This window comes from Trachypithecus francoisi, unplaced genomic scaffold, assembly GCF_009764315.1.
Source record: "Trachypithecus francoisi isolate TF-2019V2 unplaced genomic scaffold, Tfra_2.0 Lachesis_group7, whole genome shotgun sequence".
In the NCBI taxonomy this organism is placed as follows: domain Eukaryota; kingdom Metazoa; phylum Chordata; class Mammalia; order Primates; family Cercopithecidae; genus Trachypithecus; species Trachypithecus francoisi.
The window spans coordinates 9818210-9836732 of NW_022681472.1; the positions used below are offsets into that span (position 1 = coordinate 9818210).

The window sequence follows — 18523 nt, forward strand, 5'->3', positions numbered from 1 at the left end:
GAACATAGCTAGAATTTTTCTACCTCTACAGTTTGTAATTGCAGTTTAACATTTTCTGTCACTGTTAAAGACAGACCATCCTTGACTAGTTTTTTAAAATTATGTTTTTACTTACTGATTGTCTACCAAGAAGATTTGATAGACTAACATGGCTTTCCACTATGTGTAGGGCAAACAAAATGTAGTTTTGTATTTTAAAGTAGATTTTTTACAAACAGGCCAGGTGCAGTGGCTCATGCCTGTAATCCTAGCACTTTGGGGGGCCAAGGTAGGTGGATCATTTGAGGTCAGAAGTTCGAGACCAGCCTGACCAACATGGTGAAACCTCTACTAAAATACAAAAATTAGTGGGGTATAGTGGCGGGTGCCTGTAATCTCAGCTATTTGAGAGGCTGAGGCAGGAGAATCGTTTGAACCCAGGAGGTGGACGTTGCAGTGAGCCAAGATCATACCACTGCACTCCAGCTTGGGTGACACAGTGAGACCCCCTCTCAAAATAAAAATAAAAATAAAAAAATGCAAATACAAACATACATTAATTTAATGTGTATTTATTATACCATATACATAAAATTTAAATCTAGCCTTTGGTTATTTATTTTGATGATGAAAATGGGAAATACATTTTAGTTCAAAGTTGGAAGAGAGGAAAACAGTCTAATGAGTAGAAAGAATGCCATTTAAGTCAGTCATTCTTAATTTTATTGCTTTGTATTCTTAATTCTTTTATGTAATCTTGAGTGTGTTCCCTAATTTCTCATTACTTCACTTTTGTTTTATTCCCTTTTTTTTTTTTTTTTGAGATAGGATCTTGCTCTGTTGCCCAGGCTAGAGTGTATTGTCACAAGATCATAGCTTGCTGTGACCTCAAATTCTTGGGCTTAAGCGATTCTTCCACCTCAGCCTTGCAAGTAACTAGGACTGCAGGCATGCGCCACCACATCTGGCTTTCATTTTTCTTATAGATCAGCTTTCTGATTCACTTGGTTTGGCTCTGTATCCCTACCCAAATCTCATCTTGAACTGTAATTCCCAGGTGTTGAGGGAGGATCGCAGGGGAGGTGATTGAATCATGGGGATGGTTTCCCCCATGCTGTTCTCATGATAGTGAGTTCTCATGAGAGCTGATAGTTTTAAAAGTATTTGACAGCTCCCACTTCATGCGCTCTCTCTCTCTCCTGCCTTGTGAAGAAGGTACTTGCTTCTCCTTTGCCTTCTGCCATGATTGTAAATTTCCTGAGGCCTTCTCAGCCATGTGGAACTGTGAGTCAGTTAAACCTCTTTTATTTATGAATTACCTAGTCGCAGGTAGTAACTTTATAGCAATGTGAAAATGAAATAATACACTGATGTTTATCGCACAGAAACCTGGCAAAATTAAATCGAAATCCTAGGATATTGTATCATACCACCATGAATGTACTATGTTTAGTCAGTCTCAGTTTCGTTCACAATGAGCCATATGTTTTCTAGCATTGTTTTCATTTGTTTGTAGGTGATACAAAATATGCTTCTGTTTGTAGGATTTAGTTACTTTATTAATTGAGGATACTTAAAATAATAAATGAATAAATTATAGCAGATAGCTTCCCAAATTCTACTCACCAATTCCAGTTTATATTCTTAATTATTATATAAATTTTTATTTTGGAAAATAAATATCTAAACTCAAAAAATATCCTAAAAGTCATTAATTCTCAATGCACATGTTACATGCCAGAGCTGAGAATATTGGAGATTTTGTTGTCAAAATATTGGGAGCTTCAAAGAAGTTGTTTAGTGACTCTCTTGGAGTCCAGGTATGACCAACAATAATAAGGTAATGATACCACTCTAGCCACCTCACTAACGATCTTTTTGGAAATATTCTCACTGTCACATTGTAGGAAATAGTGATTTTATTGAGTATTTTAAATTCCAAATATAAATCTTCTATTTTGGCACTTCTTCAGAGGAGATGAAGAATAAGTTTTGTCTATCCTGAACTCTCCTACTTTTATGATGACCTGTTGTTCTGAGTCTTCCATTTCTATCAGTTGCCATAATGCTCTATGTTATTTTTTCTTTTATAGGTAGTAACTGGAAAGTTTCTATAATCACCAGTGACTTGCCAGATGCAGGGACCAGCTCACAGATTTATATTATTCTGTATGGACAACATAGAAGTTCAGCCCCCATATACCTTTATGGAACAGATGGGGCTCGATTTCAGGATGGCCATGAAGACATATTTACTGTAAGTAATAAAACTGAGTACAAGCTGTTAATATAAGTGATACAGCTAGTAAGTACTTTGGAAGGAACGTAGTCTATCCCTTTAACAATACCATGTGCCCTGTAGAAGATCATTCAAAAGTAATTTATGGAAGTTTTTGCTCAAGCAGATTTAACACAAGTAAATCTGCAATATGGGAAGAGACAGTAGCTAGAGAGAAATACTAGATGGTAAGCATTTATTTTTATGTGGACAGACATCAGGAGCAAGGGCTTATGCCTTTCTGGCTCTCCAGATAAGGCTCCAAGTCAAGTTCAAAAAGTAAAAAATAAAATTATCAAACAAGGAAGGCAAAAAAGTTGTCATCAAGTTGTTAATTATTGGTTTTTATTAGTTATTAGTTATCAAGTTATTAGACCATGGCTAGACACATGGAGATCAAGATCTAGAGGGAAACAGAGGTAACAAAGATGAAGCAGGGAGACCAGTGCCATGTTGTTACCCTGAAGTCAGATACATTAGCAAACAAAGGCAAGACTTGAAATGGGTCAAGCACCTATCACTTATAGGTGCTTAGTAATGTCTGTTGAATAAATTAATGGATGCACAGAAGGATTGGTTTGAACCAGGTGGAGACAGTAAAATCACCATGAAAAAAGAGTGTCCTTAAGTATTGTAAGTCTTCATTGGACAGCCACATCCATGTGATCCTGGGTGTTTGGTTTACTACAACCACAGGAGAGGCTGAACCATTTGGAAACATTGTTCCCATTAGTTTAGTTTGATTTAACTTTTCCATCCTATATGAGTCAATATTTAAAGACACTCTTGTGTTTATAGTCACTAAAAGTAAAAGATTTTGTCGTTATTTTCCATGAGTAAGAAATAAAAATAGTCTGAGCTGTTGTTGTTGTTTTGCTATTTTAGTGTTTCATGTTTACTTTTAAATTGAATTATATATTCACATAGTTTATAGGGCTAAATAATTTTCAATTCTTTAATAAGAAAGGAGCACCCTTAACCCCTCATTTTCATAGTTTGATGCTTCTTTTTTCTTAATGCTGCTACCACATTTCAGCTCTTTCTGTTGTCACTCTAGCTTGAGTTCTGGAATGGCTACATTGATCTCTTCTTGTAGAGGTGATGGCTTCATTAAATGCAGTAATTTCATGCCAATTTTGATCACAGTTTCGTTTGTTCTAATGAATTGTTTTCTTGTGAGGGTTCTTAGGCAGACTGTTTTACATCTTCCTTTCCTTTTTCCTTGTACTTTCTTTGTATAGACCTTTCTTTTTTTCTTTTTTATTGTAAAATACACAAAAGTTACCATTAAAAAATTTTAAATTGTACCATTTAGTGGCATATAGTACATTCACAGTGTTATTCAACAATCACTATCTATTTTTATAACATTTTATTCACTCCAAAAGAAAACCTTGTTATGCAGTCACTCCCTGTTGCCTTTCTGCCAACCCCTAGCAACCTCTAATGTCTTCCCTTCCCTTTCCCTTCCCCTTCCTTTTCCCTTCCCTTTCCCTTCCTCTCCCCGATTCCTCTCCCCCCTTCCCCTCCCCACTTTCCCTCCCCCTTCCCCTCGCCCCTCTATCACCTCCCTCTCCTCCCCTCCCCTCCCCTCCCCTCCCCTTCCTTCCCCTTCCCTTTCCTATTTGGATGTTTTAAATTTTTTCTTGTTGGTGAAATTGCTCTAGCTAGAACTTTCAGTACAGTGTTGAATAGAAGTAGCAAAAATTATTATCCTTGTCTTGTTCCTGATTTGGGAGAAAAGCTCTCCATCTTTTACCATTTAGTATGATGTTCTCTGTGGGTTTTTCTCATGATGAGTGTCCTTTACCATGTTCAAGAAGTTCTTTTCAATTTCTAGTTTGTTGATTTTTTTTTTTTTTAATCATGAAAGGGCATGTGATTTTGTCAAATGTGTGTGTGTGTTGGGGGGTGGTTTGGCATCAGTTGAGATGATTGTGTTTTTCCCTTCTATTTTATTTATGTGGTATATTAGATTGATATTTGTATGTAGAACCAATTTCCATTCCTGGGATAAATCCTAGTTTATTATAATGTGTAATCTTTTTAATATGCTTCTGGATTCATTAGCTAGTTTTGTTGAAGATGTTTGCATCTTTATAAGGCACAGTGGTTTATAGTTTTCTTGTTATGTCTTTGACTTTGTTATCAGCATAATGCTGACCTTGCAGAATGAGTTAAAAAGTATTTCCACCCCTTTTTTGGAAGTGTTTGAAATTAATTCTTCTTTAAATATTTGATAGAATTCACCAGTGAAGCCTTCTGTCCTAGGTTTCTTTTTTCTTGGGAGGTTTTTGATTACTGATTCAACCTCTTTACCCTTTATAGGTCTATTCATATTTTTTATTTCTTCGAGTCAGTTTTGGTGGTTGGTGTGTTTCTATAGATTTGTCCGTTTCATCTAGGTTATCTAATTTGTTGGCATAGTATTGCTTATAGCATTCTTTTATAATCCTTTTTATTTCTGTAAAGTCAATAGTAATGTCTCTCCTTTTATTTTTGATTTTAGCAATTCTCTTTGCTAAAATCTAGATAGGCTAAAGTCTATCAGTTTTATTGATGTTTTTAATAATCAAGTATTAATTTCATTTATTTTGTTGTTTTCATATTCTCCCTTTTGTTTATCATCAGCCTATCTCTTTGTTCTACCAGTTTAGGATTTAGTTTGCCTTTCTTTTTCTAGTTCCTTAAGATGTAAAGTTAGGTTATTTATTTGAGATTGTTCTTCTTTTTTAATGTAGGTGTATATAGCTATAAATTTCCCTCAGAGCTCTGCTTTTTGCATATTTTTTGTATCTTATATTTTTGCTTTCACTTATCTCGAAGTATTTTTAAATTTTCCTGTAGTTTGTTCTTTGATCTATTTGTCGCTTCCAAGTATGTCCTTTAATTTACACTTTTTTTTTTTTTTTTTTTTCTGAGATGGAGTCTAGCTCTTTCGCCCAGGCTGGAGTGCAGTGGCATGATCTTGGCTCACTGCAGCCTCTGCCTCCTGACTTCACACAATTCTCCTGCCTTAGCCTCCCAAGTAACTGGGATTACAGGCACCCGCCATGACGCCCAGCTAATTTTTGTATTTTTAGTACAGACAGGGTCTCACTGTGTTGGCCAGGCTGGTCTTGAACTCCTGACTTCATGATTCACCTGCCTTGGAATTTACACATATTTTGAACTTTTCAGTTTGCCTTATAATACTGATTTCTGGATTCATTCCATTGTGTTTGGACAAGATACTCTGTATGATTTGTCTTTTTAAATTTTCAAGACTTGTTTTGTTGCAAAACATATGTTCTTTCCTGGAGAACGTTCCATGTGTACTTGGAAAGACTGTTTTCTGTTGTTGGGTGGAGTGTTCTATAGACGTTAGGTCTAGGTGGCATGTAATTTTCAAGTCCTCTATTTTCTTATTATTTTCTCTACTTGTTTTGCCCATCATTCAAGTGGGGTATTGAAGTCTCCAACTATTATCATAGAGTGTCTGTTTCTCCATTCAGTTCTGTTAAATTTTGCTAATTATATTTTATTTATTTTATTATTTTTTTGAGACAGAGTCTTGCTCAGTCACCCAGGCTGGAGTGTAGTGGCAGGATCTCAGCTCACTGCAAGCTCCGTTTCCTGGGTTCATGCCATTCTCCTGCCTCAGCCTCCTGAGTAGCTGGGACTACAGGCGCCCGCCACCAGGCCCGGCTAATTTTTTTGTATTTTTAGTAGAGACGGGGTTTCAACGTGTTAGCCCGGATGGTCTCGATCTCCTGATCTCGTGATCTGCCCGCCTTGGCCTCCCAAAGTGCTGGGATTACAGGCATGAGCCACTGCGCCCGGCCTGCGTACATGTTTATAATTCTTATCTCTTCTTAATGAATTGACCCCTTTATCAACATGTCATGTCCTAATCTGAGCTGTTTTTAAGTGGATTTTGTGAAATTATATTGAAAGTTGTTCCCTTGGCTCTTCATAGATAACAGTTGGAGACATTGGAACACTCTTTAAAATTCGTATTGGGCATACCAACTCTGGACACTCCCCTTCCTGGCACTGCAAGGAGGTAAGGATGTATCAACACTTCCCCATTCTTTGCAAAATGCTCTGCATATTCCTCTCAGGAGTCAACTCATCATGCCTATAATGAGTTGATGGAGTCCTGTACCTTTTTAGCCTGTGCTTTCTTCAAGGCAGAAGTATCATATGTCCTTAATAATTAATTAATTCTTAATTGATTGAGGGAGGCACCTTAACCAAGCAATTCTTTCACCTCTTTGCAAAGAAAAAAATGCCTGGGACTCTGGATAAACTCATATAGCTTTTTGATATAGTTGCACTACTGATAAAAAGATGACTAGCTGTCTGTTATTTGCTTCAGAAATGTTGTAAAGATAGACCACTGTGTTGATGAAATAATAGTCTGCTAGAATTGAATGCCAGCTCTGAAATTTAGTCTATTCATGCTAAGCAGGAAAATGCCCCTTGAGTATTTTTAAGATTAAAAAAAAAGGCTTAAATTTTCTACATTGTTCAGCATGAAACATCCACTTATTACCATGATTGTCAGTAAATGCAGATCTCCAACACTGGAAATCATAGAGCTTATCATCCATTTTTGTGTATGGTGTATTTACATCTTCTGTCATTTCAAAATAAATGCTCTTTAAACAAGTTCTCAAAATGTGAAGAAAATCTCGTCATATTCCTGATATTTTTGGCAAACTTACTCTTCTTGAGTTTTAACATGTGGAAGAATTAATGAAAAATTCATAGATGAGTAATTCCTTAAAAACATTAAAAAATTCCATTAGCAGGAATATATAGTTGTTAATACCATCTTCTTTATGTGAAAGTTACAAAGGATTCTGAAAGCAGAATGAAAAAATAAAACTTACCTTATGAAAATACAGAATGTTGAGGTTATATTTTAAAATTCAAAATTACTCCCTGGCTTCTATGTGAAATGCTCTCTTTTATGCTATATAGAGCTTTTGAAGTATAATATTCAAATTGATTCTTGTGATCATATGTGATAATAATATCTTCTTTTCTTCCCTCTCAGTGAGGTAAACTAACATATGAAAATTATCATTAATCCTCCTGCTATTTCATTTGATAGTCAACAAGCAAGATTACATTCATTATGAACTTGGGATGCTGAGACAAAAAATTTTGTATTATAGAGGAATGATATAAAAATCAGGCTGAAAATTTCTATTTTCTTTCTCTCTCTGGCAAGTATTCTCTCACTGCAAGAGAACTTTGCCTAAGGTTTACTTTGGCTCTTGTTGAGTACCTGTGAAGAGACACATTCTTGATTCAAAGTTTCATTCTGAATGTAAAAGCCCTTATCTAGCTTATCCATTTTGCCAAATTAGATAATGGGTTGAAATTTTTCTGTTTAATTCTTAATAATACAGTTTAGAAGTTTAAAATTTGAAATTTTAAGTAAGCCAACTTGTATGGGGATATGAACAGAATCACTGATTACATAATGGCAACAATAATACATTTCCATAAAATAATCACATTGCTTTAGAAACTTAATCTTGATTTTTTTCAAGTTCAGTTAAGGAAGTTTACAAAATAAAAAGTTCAAAATGTTAGGTTATTTTCTGCTTCTCAAATGATCAGCTTTGGGCCTTAATTAAAATCGTCAAATCAGACAGTCTTGGCAGTAGTAACCTTGCAAACAATAGTTTTTCTCACTGGTTCTCAGGAAGCCTTTCTAAAAGTGACATTACATTGTGTCAGAATCACACTTAATATGCATTTAGAAATGTGAATTCCTGAACCTGTCTGAGACCCAGAGACCTTAGTAGGAGCAGGTACTGAAAATCTGCCTTTTTTTCGTTTTTGAGACATGGTCTCTGTCTGTTGCCCAGGCTGGAGTCGAGTGGCATGATAATGGCTCGACTTCCCAGACTCAAGTGATCCTCCCACCTCAGCCTCTCAAGTAGCTGGGACTATAGGCATGCACCACCACACCTGGCTAATTTTTAAGTTTTTGTGAAGACGGGGTCTTGCCATGTTGCCCTGGTTGGTCTCAAACTCCTGGGCTCAAGCAGTCTGCTCACCTTGGGCCTGCAAAGTACTGGGATTACAGGTGTGAGCCACTGTGCCTGGGTGAAAATTTGCCTTTTTAACAAGGTGATTTTAAAATCATTAAAGTTAAAAATCTCTGATTTAAGGAATTTTCAAAAGAGTGAGATTAATTTAGTAGTTAAAATAACACCTCACTGAAGCTTTTTTATTTCTAAAAATATTTTAATGAACAAGCTATCTTTCTGTAAACATTTCATTATACTACAAATGAAACATATGAATCCATTACAGAACACTTCTGAATTCTTAAACATCAGAAAGCATAGTGAAGTTTTAAAGTAATTTTGAATATTTAGATAGGCTAACAATCCTTACATTACCCTTGCACACTGGCATGCTTATTCACTATTTTGTGACATCAGTTACTGGAACTCCAAGAGATACTGTAAAAGAATAATTGTACTCTATTCAGAAAAGGCTAGATTTTAGTATCAGAAAATATAATTTTTACTTTTTGATGATTTTCATATTTTTCAGTTCCTACTAGAAATTATTAACATTCTTGTTTAACTCCAGGATAAATGGATTAGGTGTAATAGGTGACCATATAAATGATTACTGGTTGAATTTTGTTCATTGCTAAGGATCCACGGGGGGAACCATATCAGTTTGAATCTGTAGTGTACGAAATCTGACCTTATGCTAATATTTATAAAATCACTTTAAACCAAAAAATCAATGTCTAAGAAGTTGAAACAGGGAAATAATATATTTCTAAAAATGTAAACATTTCTTTCTAAACAGGAAAATATTAATGACATAAGATTTGGGAAGAAATTGCCATGTTGGAAATAAACATTTCAAAATAGAGACACTAGAAATAGAAAATTTATCTGGGTGCAGTGGCATGTGTCTGTAGACCCAGCTACTCAGGAGGCTGAGGTGGGAGGATCACTTCAGCCTAGGAGTTGGCAACCATCCTGGGCAACATAGCAAGACTTTGTCTCAAAAAAAATAAAGAAATAAATAGAAATAGGAAGATTTTTAGATAGAGGAAAGAAATGCCATTGTACTTGAGATGGCAGGAAAAGAAGAAATTAGCACTGTCAAATTATCAACAGTTTCTCATATTAAAAAAAGTTCTCTGAGCTAAGTGGCAGTCTTGAACAAAAACTTATTTGACACTTTGATAAAGCATTCCTCCATTTTTGAAAGTAGTATTATTGTTATTGTAGATACAATTGCATAATATGAATTCTGGAAAACAGTTTTATGTACCTGTTCAACGATGGTTTGCACGAGATCAAGAGGATGGGGAAATCTGTCGAGAATTTCCTGTTTTAAGTAAAGGACAACCCATCCTTCCAGGTAGGAAAGAGTCAACTCCAGGCAGCACAGATAAAACTTGTTTGCCTAAATGCTGAAGGACAGGGCACCAATAAACACATGTTGAGTAAATGAATGATTAAGGCCTGCCAGTTTCTTATCACTTGCCTCTCTGATGTGGCAGCTGCATCTAAATGCTTTTTAGTTGTTTCACATGCCAACATTCAGGAATATGTTCTTGTCAACAGCCCTATAGGAAGGTCGGCTGAAATGTTTCTTAATCAAAACAAGGAAATTAATTCTTAGGCGGTCATGAGAAAAATTGAATGTCAAATGAAGTTCCTCCAGGGCTAAGAAATGCAAGTCAATATATACTTTTCCCACCGGGCTCTCCCTCATTTTTGAAACTTTATTTGATTAGGAAATAAAAACACAACTGCTCAATGACATTCTAAATGTCTGGCCAAAAGCAGAGATGTATTCAAGCCTTGTTTACATTTATGGCTGATAATAGGCTCTTTTTCTGCTCAGGGTGAGGTAGTCACTGCTCCCTAGCATAAGAATTCAGGGTGGCTGTCCATAAGAACTATTTGCTCTTGGGTCTGCTGGCCTCTGCCTTGGAGGAGAATGGGATAAGGGCATGTGAGATTATTAAATAGACAATTGGCAAAAAATGGATTTTTCTCCAATCCAGACTGTGTTCTATTAAAAATGTCATGTTTTAATTTTCTAAATAAATAAATAAATGAGTAATAGTAAGTCTTATCTGACATTAGGCTTAGGTCCATACCAACCTGTGTAGTTTTTTGAGGGAACGTAGACTGGTAAAACATTTGCACAGATTGATGATTCCTTTGTGGTTTTAAATTAAGGTGCGATCACTTTTCTTAAGTTTCTGAAGTTAAAATATTTTTGAAAAGACGTGAATAGCCCTAGTTACTGAAAAGTGAAGCATGAGCATTGTTCTCACAATTCATAAGTATTTTTTTTCACCATTTAGAAGCATTGTTATCACTATTCTTCCTCATCAGCCCACGTGTTTCACCCGAGGAGATGTTTGCCAGGTGCCCTATTTCTACCCATTGTTGGTAATGATGCAAAGGTCACTTTCTGCTGCTACTTCCCTCCATTTTTAACTGTTAAAGTTCTACTCAAAGAAGGCACACTCTACAAATATGTTCTGATTTTACTTGTCTTTTGTGTAGGGCTTGACCCTTATGGTTTATTAATCAACATTTTTCTTTTCAGTTTCAGGACATGGCTTGGTATTCTAACCATACCCTATCATATGCTATCTGTAAACTTGATAAGCCTTTAGTTTTCTAGGTCAATGGTAGATACAGCAAATGATGATTTACCCTTGCCATATTTTTATCTAATATTCTAGCTAAGCTTGATACTGTGTCTGAAATGATATCATTACAAACAAGTAACACCCTTTGCTAGAGGTAGACACATAAGTTCTAGGTGGTACAAATAACGAAAGCTGGATTAATGTCTTTTTTGCTATATTTTGTTCCTTTAAGTTTATAAAAAGTAATGGTAGTTATTTGTCATTTAAGACAACAGTAACTCTAAAAGTGTTTGCCCTGTTTACCAGTATACCATCATGTGTACCTGAAAAAAAATTTGTTGTAATTATGGAGTTACTTTCCTGCAAAGGATAAAGGTTCCTAAGAAAACACCAAAAGTGGGCTCACAGGCTGTGTGAGCAACTTTTAAAAAAATTTTATTTTTAATTGTGATAATTAACACAAACATTAAATTTACTACCTTAAACATTTTTAAGTGTACAGTTCACTTGTGTTAAGCGTATTCACATTGCTATGCAACAGATCTTTAGTACTTCTGCATCTTACAAAGCTGAAACTCTATATCCATTAAATACTAATTCCCCCTAATCCCCACCCTGCCACACTTCTCTCAGCCCTTGGGAACCACATTTCTACTTTCTGTTTCTATGATGTTAACTACTTTAGATACATCATATGAGTGTAAGCATACAGTATTTGTCCTTTTGTGATTGGTTTATTTTACCTAATGTAATGTCTATGGTATAGCATGTTAACAGAATTTTTATTCTTTTTAAGACTGCGTATTACTCCATCATATGTATATACCACAATTTCTTTATCCATTCATCTGACAGCAGACATTAGGCTTGCTTCCACCTTCTACCTATTGTGAATAATGTTGTAATGACCATGTGTGTGCAAATTTAAATATCTCTTTGACATCCTATTTGACCTCTTTTGGATGTGTATCTAGAAATGGGGTTGCTGAATTTTATGGTAATTCAATTTTTAATTTTTTGAGGAACCTCCATACCTTTTTCCATAGTAGTTGGACAATTTTACATCCCACAAGGGTTCCAGTTTCTCTGCATTCTCCCCAACACTTGTTTTTTTTTCTATTGATACTGGCCATCTTAATGGGTGTGAGGTAGTTTTTCATTGTGATTTTCATTTGCATTTCTGTAATAATTAGTGATGTTGAATTTTTGTAGGCTTGTTGGCCATTTGTATATATTCTTTGATGAATTGTCTATTCAAGCTCTTTGCCTATTTTTAAATTGGATTGTCTCTTTTCCATGTGTTGTTGTTTAGTTGAAGGAGTTCCTTATTTTTTCTGGATATTAGCCTCTTATCAGATACATGACCGGGAAATATTTTTTGCAACTCCATAGGTTGCCTCTTTACACTAATGATTGTTGCCTTTGCTGTGCAGAAGTTTTTAAGTTTGATGTAGCCCCATTTGTTTGTTTTTGTTGCATGTGATTTTGCTGTCATATCCAAGAAATAATTGCCAAATTTGATATCCTGAAGGTTTTCTCTTAAGGTTTCATCTAGGAGTTTTATGGATTTAGATTTTTATGGTTAGGTCTTTAATCCATTTTTAGTTAATATCTATATTGATGTAAGATAAAGATTCAACTTTATTATTATTATTTTTTGCATGCATGTGGATATCCAGTTTAGTCAACACCATTTATTGAAGAGACTATCTTCCTCCTTGTGTGGTCTTGGCACCCTTGTCAAATCATTTAACTGTATAATCGAGGATTTATTTCTGAGTTCTCTATTCTGTTCTGTTAGTCTGTCTGTCTTTATCCCAGTACCACACTGCCTTTATTACTGTTGCTTTGTCATATGTATTAAAATCAAGAAGTGTTAGGCTTATAACTTTGTTAATCTCAAGATTGTTTTGACTATTCAGGGATCTCTTGGCAATCTATAGGAATTTTTGGATTTTTTCCTATTTCTGTAAAAATTGCTGTTGAGATTTTGATAGGGACTGCATTTAATCTGTAGATTGCTTTGGGTAATGTAGACATTTTAACAATATTAAGTCTTCTACAAACATGGAGTGTGTTTCCATTTATTTGTTTCTTTCACTTATTTTAACAATGTTTTGTAGTTTTCATTGTACATATTTTTCGCTGCCTTGGTTTAGTATTAAGTGTAACATTTTATTGTTTTTGGTGCTATTGTAAATGCAGTTGTTTTCTTAATTTCTTTTTGTATTATTCTTTGTTAGTATATAGTAATGCAGCTGCTTTTTGAGTGTTGATTTTGTTGTTTTAACAATTTTTTTTTGTGTGGGGCCTTTTAGAGTTTTCTACATATATAACCTGCAAACAGCAATAATCTTGCTTCTTCTCTTCCAAGTTGGATATCTTTTGTTTGTTTTTCTTGTTTTAATTGCAATACCTGGAACTTTAGTCATATGTTGAGTAGAAATGATGAGAGTGGGCATCCTTGTCTTTTTCATGATCTTAGAGGAAAAGCTTTTTTTCTTTCATCAATAAGTATTGTGTTAGCTGTGAGCTTTTTATATATTGCCATTATTATGTTGAAATAGTTTCCTTCTATTCCTAGTTTGTTGAGAGTTTTTATCAAGGAGGCATGTTGGATTATAAGAATGCTTTTTCTGCATCAGTGAAGTTTTTTGTTTTTTGGCTTTCTTTCTGTTAATGTGGCATGTTACACTGATTGATTTTTGTATGTGGAACCATCCTTGTATATCTAGATATAAATGCAACTTGGTCATGCTGTATGTGCCGGGGGTAGGAGGGGGAGCTTTGGCATGTAAAATGCCATCAATTTTCCTACTGGTTTCGATGAGGTTCTTTTTGTCTTTGGTCTTGCCTGGGTGTAGGAACCTCTTAGGTGGTTTCTGGGGTTCTCACAAAGGCAAGTATTCCAAGTGTTGTTGTTATGATGGTATCTCTGTGGGCAAATGTGGGTCTAGGGTTTGCATCATCCTACTGATGCCCTATGGATACTTTTTTAAAATATGCTTTTTAAAATTATACTTTAAGTTCTAGGGTACATGTGCACAACGTGCAGGTTTGTTACATATGTATAATGTGCCATGTTGGTGTGCTGCACCCATTAACTCGTCATTTACATTAGGTATATCTCCTAATGCTATCCCTCCCCCCCTCCCCCCAACCCCATGACAGGTGCCAGTGTGTGATGTTCCCCTTCCTGTGTCCAAGTGATCTCATTGTTCAATTCTCACCTATGAGTGAGAACGTGCAGTGTTTGGTTTTCTGTTCTTGTGATAGTTTGCTGAGAATGATGGTTTCCAGCTGCATCCATGTCCCTACAAAGGACGTGAACTCATCCTTTTTTATGGCTGCATAGTATTCCATGGTGTATATGTGCCATATTTTCTTAATTCAGTCTGTCATTGATGGACATTTGGGTTGGTTCCACATCTTTGCTATTGTGAATGGTGCCACAATAAACATACGTGTGCGTGTGTCTTTATAGCAGCATGATTTATAATCCTTTGGGTATATACCCAGTAATGGGATGTCTGGGTCAAATGGTATTTCTAGTTCTAGATCCTTGAGGAATCACCACACTCTTCCACAATGGTTGAACTAGTTTACACTCCCACCAACAGTATAAAAGTGTTCCTATTTCTCCATATCCTCTCCTATGGGTACTTTTTAATGAAACAACTATTTTATATTTCAGTTTACCCAGTAGAACCCTGGACAAATGTGTCAATTAATTAAGAAAACTTCAACTCATTTTTGTTACATATTTGTCTTTTAAGTTCTTACGTGGACAATAAAAGAAGAACACCTCTGATTGGAATAGCACAAAGATAATAGACCACTGTTACTCTGATTCCCCTCCTCTTGTTTTCTCTCTCCAATTTTATCATAGTTATATGGTTTTTAAAAAAGGAAAAGTGAAAGTTTGTTTAGAAAAATAATGGGGAAGGCTGGGTGTGGTGGTTTACACTTGTAATCCTAGCACTTTGGGAGGCTAAGGCAGGTGGATCTCTTGAGTTCAAGACCAGCCTGGGCAACATGGTAAAACCCCATCTCTATTAAAAAGAATATATAAAATTATATATTATGAATATGTAATATAATAATGTTATATAATTACATTATATATACATGATTTTATATATATATACACATATATATGTGTGTATATATATAAATATTAGCTGGGCATGGTAGCACATGCTTGTAGTCCCAGCTAGTCAGGAGCCTGAGGAGGGAGGCTCACTTGAGCCTGGGAGGTTGAGGATGCAGTGAGCCATGATTTTCCCACTGCATTCCATCCTGAGTGACAGAACCAGACCCTGAATAAAAAAAAAGAAAAAATGAAAAAGAATGGAGAAAAGTTATTAATCTTTAGAAAAGGATTGTCAAGTTTACAATCCCAGAAAGTAAATAAAACTTCCCTCAATAATTCCTACTTATAAACCTTCTGCATGAGCTGAGGAGGGAATGGAATATGAAGGAATATCAACTGATGTGAAATCCAGAGGATGGAGCTGGTGTGGGAGGGCAGTGCAGGAATGTGTTTGAATTCACAGAACTCTTGAATTAGAATCTTTTTATCTTCTTCTGGTACTTCATGCCCATGAATATTAGGTATTTTGTCATTACCCTGCAGGTCCCTGAGGTTCATTTTTTAAAAAAAGTATGTTTCTGTGTTGTTAGATTGGATGATTTCTGTTTATCTGTCTTCAGGCTCATTTGCGCTTTCCTCTGTTCTCTCCAGTCTGCTCTTGAGCCTATTCAGTGAGTTTTAAATTTTGCTTATGATGCTTTTTTTCAGTTCTAAAATTACTATTTAGTTATTCTTTAAATTTTCTATTTCTTTGCGGGGATTTTCTGTTTCTCCATTGGTTTTAAGAGTGTTCATGATTGTTTGTAGTAACATTTGTATCCTGACTGCTTTAAAATATTTGCCAGATAATCAGTACCCGTGTCATCTCAATGGTGATGTCTCCATTCTCTTTTCCCATGTGAGTTGATATTTTTCTTGTTCTTAATATTCTGATTATTCATATTATATCCGGGACATTTTACATATTATTATATGAGACAGTAGCTCTTACTTAAATCCTAAGGAGAATGTTGATATTTTTGTTTTAGTATACAGTTGACTACTGGTTAATTTCAGGTTGTAAATTCTAACCTGCCTTCTGTGGGCTGTGGTTCCAATGTCAGTTCAGTTCTTAAAACCTCTACAGTTCTTGGATCTTTCTTTTGGTCGTTTGCTTAGAAAACTGAGGCTTTAGTTATCCTGTTGTGCTGTGCACTTCTTCAGTCTTCCTGTTTGGAAGGAAGACCCTATTGAAGCCCAGTTCCTCCAAACAGAAGAGAAAGTTCTTTCCTTTAAAATGTTGGCTCCAATGTACTCCTCTTCCCAGGCACAGGGATATAAGAAAATAGGGAAATGCAAGTAAAAATATGGTAGCATGTCTGCATCTTCTCTTCTCTATATTTGAGGAGTTCCCTTTCCTACCTCCTGAACCAAAACTAGAAGGCTTCTACCGAGCCCCCCCCACCCCCGTATCTGAGGTCCCGGTACCTATTTCCAGGTCTCTGGTGCATTGAATCCAGGCTGGGGGACTGTGGAGGAGGAAAAATGGTAAACTCACAGATGCTTGGTGTTACTTTAAATTTTGGTCTTCTTCCCCATTCCTCCTGCCACTGTTCACGTTTTGATCTTCATATAGCTGTTCTACGCATTCTGTCAAAGTTTTTTTTCTTTTCTTTTCTTTTTTTTTTTTGAGACGGAGTCTCGCTCTGTCGCCGGGGCTGGAGTGCAGTGGCCAGATCTCAGCTCACTGCAAGCTCCGCCTCCCGGGTTCCCGCCATTCTCCTGCCTCGGGCTTCTGAGTAGCTGGGACTATAGGCGCCCCCCACCTCTCCCATCTAGTTTTTTGTATTTTTTAGTAGAGACGGGGTTTCACGGTGTTAGCCAGGATGGTCTCGATCTCCTGACCTCGTGATCCACCCGTCTCGGCCTCCCAAAGTGCTGGGATTACAGGCTTGAGCCACCGCGCCCGGCCTCTGTCAAAGTTTTACAGCTGCATTCAGTAGGAGAGACTGGGTGGTGCGTGTTACTCCATATTACCTGGAACTAGAACTCTTGATTGGATTTCTGTACAGTAGTCTCCACTTATCCATGGTTTTTCTCTCCTTGGTCTCAGTTCTTCAAAGTCAATTGCTGTCCAAAAATATTAAATGTAAAATTCCAGAAATAGACAATTCACAAATTTTAAGTTGTGTGCCGTTCTGAGTGTGATGAAATCTCCTGCTGTCCTGCTCCATCCTGCGCTGATGTGAATCACCGCTTTCTCTAGTGAATCCATGCTGTATATGCTCTCTGCTTGTGCGTCACTTAGTAGCCATCAACTGTCACAGTATCGCAGTACTTGTGTTCAAGTAACCCTTATTTTACTGAATAATGGCCTCAAAGTGCAAGAACAGTGATGCTGGCAATTTGGATATTTCAAAGAGAAGCTATAAAGTACTTCCTTTAAGTGAAAAGGTGAAAGTTCTTGAATTAATATGGAAAGAAAAAAAAGTATGTCAAATTTGGTAAGATTTGTGGTAAGAACAAGTTTTCTGTCTGTGAAATTGTGAACAGTATATTGTTATAGTTAATCAATTTTATTGTTATTGTTAATGTCTTATGGTGAAATAAACTTTATTATAAGTAGGTATATATAGAGAAAAACATAGTATATATAGAATTTGTTACTATCTGTGGTTTCTGGCATCCACTGGGGATCTTGGAACTTTTCCACCATGGATAAGGGGAGATTTTTGTACGTAATTTTCTATTATATGAGTACTGCTTGGCACTTAAAAAGGTTTTTTTCTTATGTTGTCAGTGACAATATATGAAGTGAATGTGGCAACGGGTGAGCTATGGAATGCTGGAACAGTAGCAAATGTCTACATTTCTATCCATGGGAAAAAGGGAGATACAGGATCCAGACAACTATTTAGATCGAAGAGCTCCTTCAATTTTTTAAGAGGCCAAGTAAGCAAAATACCTGTTGATTTTAAAAAGATTAATCATGGTAAAAACACATACAATAAGATTTACTGTTATAACTATTTTAAGAGCATTTTAAGGGTACAGTTTAGTAATGTTAAGTATTCACATTACTGTACAACAGATCATCAGAACTTTTTCATCTTCCAAAATTGGTAATCTAGTAATTAACAACTCCCCATTTCTCCTTCCTTTCAGTCCCTAGTAACCACCATTCTACTTTCTATTTCTGTATTTTTACTTCAGATACCTCATGTAAGGGAAATAATATAGTAATTGTCTTTTGTGACTGGCTTATTTCACTTAGCATAATGTCCTCAAGATTCATCCATGTTGTAGCATGTGACAGTATTTCCTTTCTTTTAAAGGCTGAATAATACTCCCTTGTGTGTAATCAAACAAACTACATTTTGTTTATCATTTCATCGATTAATGAACATTTGGGTTGCCTCCACCTCTTGGCTATTGTGAATAATGCTACTGTGTACATGGGGGTGCAGCTATCTCTTTGAGCTCATCTTTTCAAATTGTTTTTGATACATATTTAGAAGTGAGATTGAGGGATCATATGGTAGTTTGT

At 35.9% G+C, this 18523-nt stretch overlaps 1 protein-coding gene across 1 annotated transcript in view; it reads left to right on the forward strand.

The window, feature by feature from the left end:
- RP1 (RP1 axonemal microtubule associated) overlaps window positions 1-18523 on the forward strand; it is a 152279-nt gene that overhangs the window by 78281 nt on the left and 55475 nt on the right. Inside the window, exons 4-7 of the mRNA XM_033202786.1 lie at window positions 2073-2236; window positions 6216-6302; window positions 9520-9652; window positions 17777-17928. Of these exons, the coding sequence (XP_033058677.1) occupies window positions 2073-2236; window positions 6216-6302; window positions 9520-9652; window positions 17777-17928 (536 nt within the window). The remainder of the gene's footprint in view (window positions 1-2072; window positions 2237-6215; window positions 6303-9519; window positions 9653-17776; window positions 17929-18523) is intronic.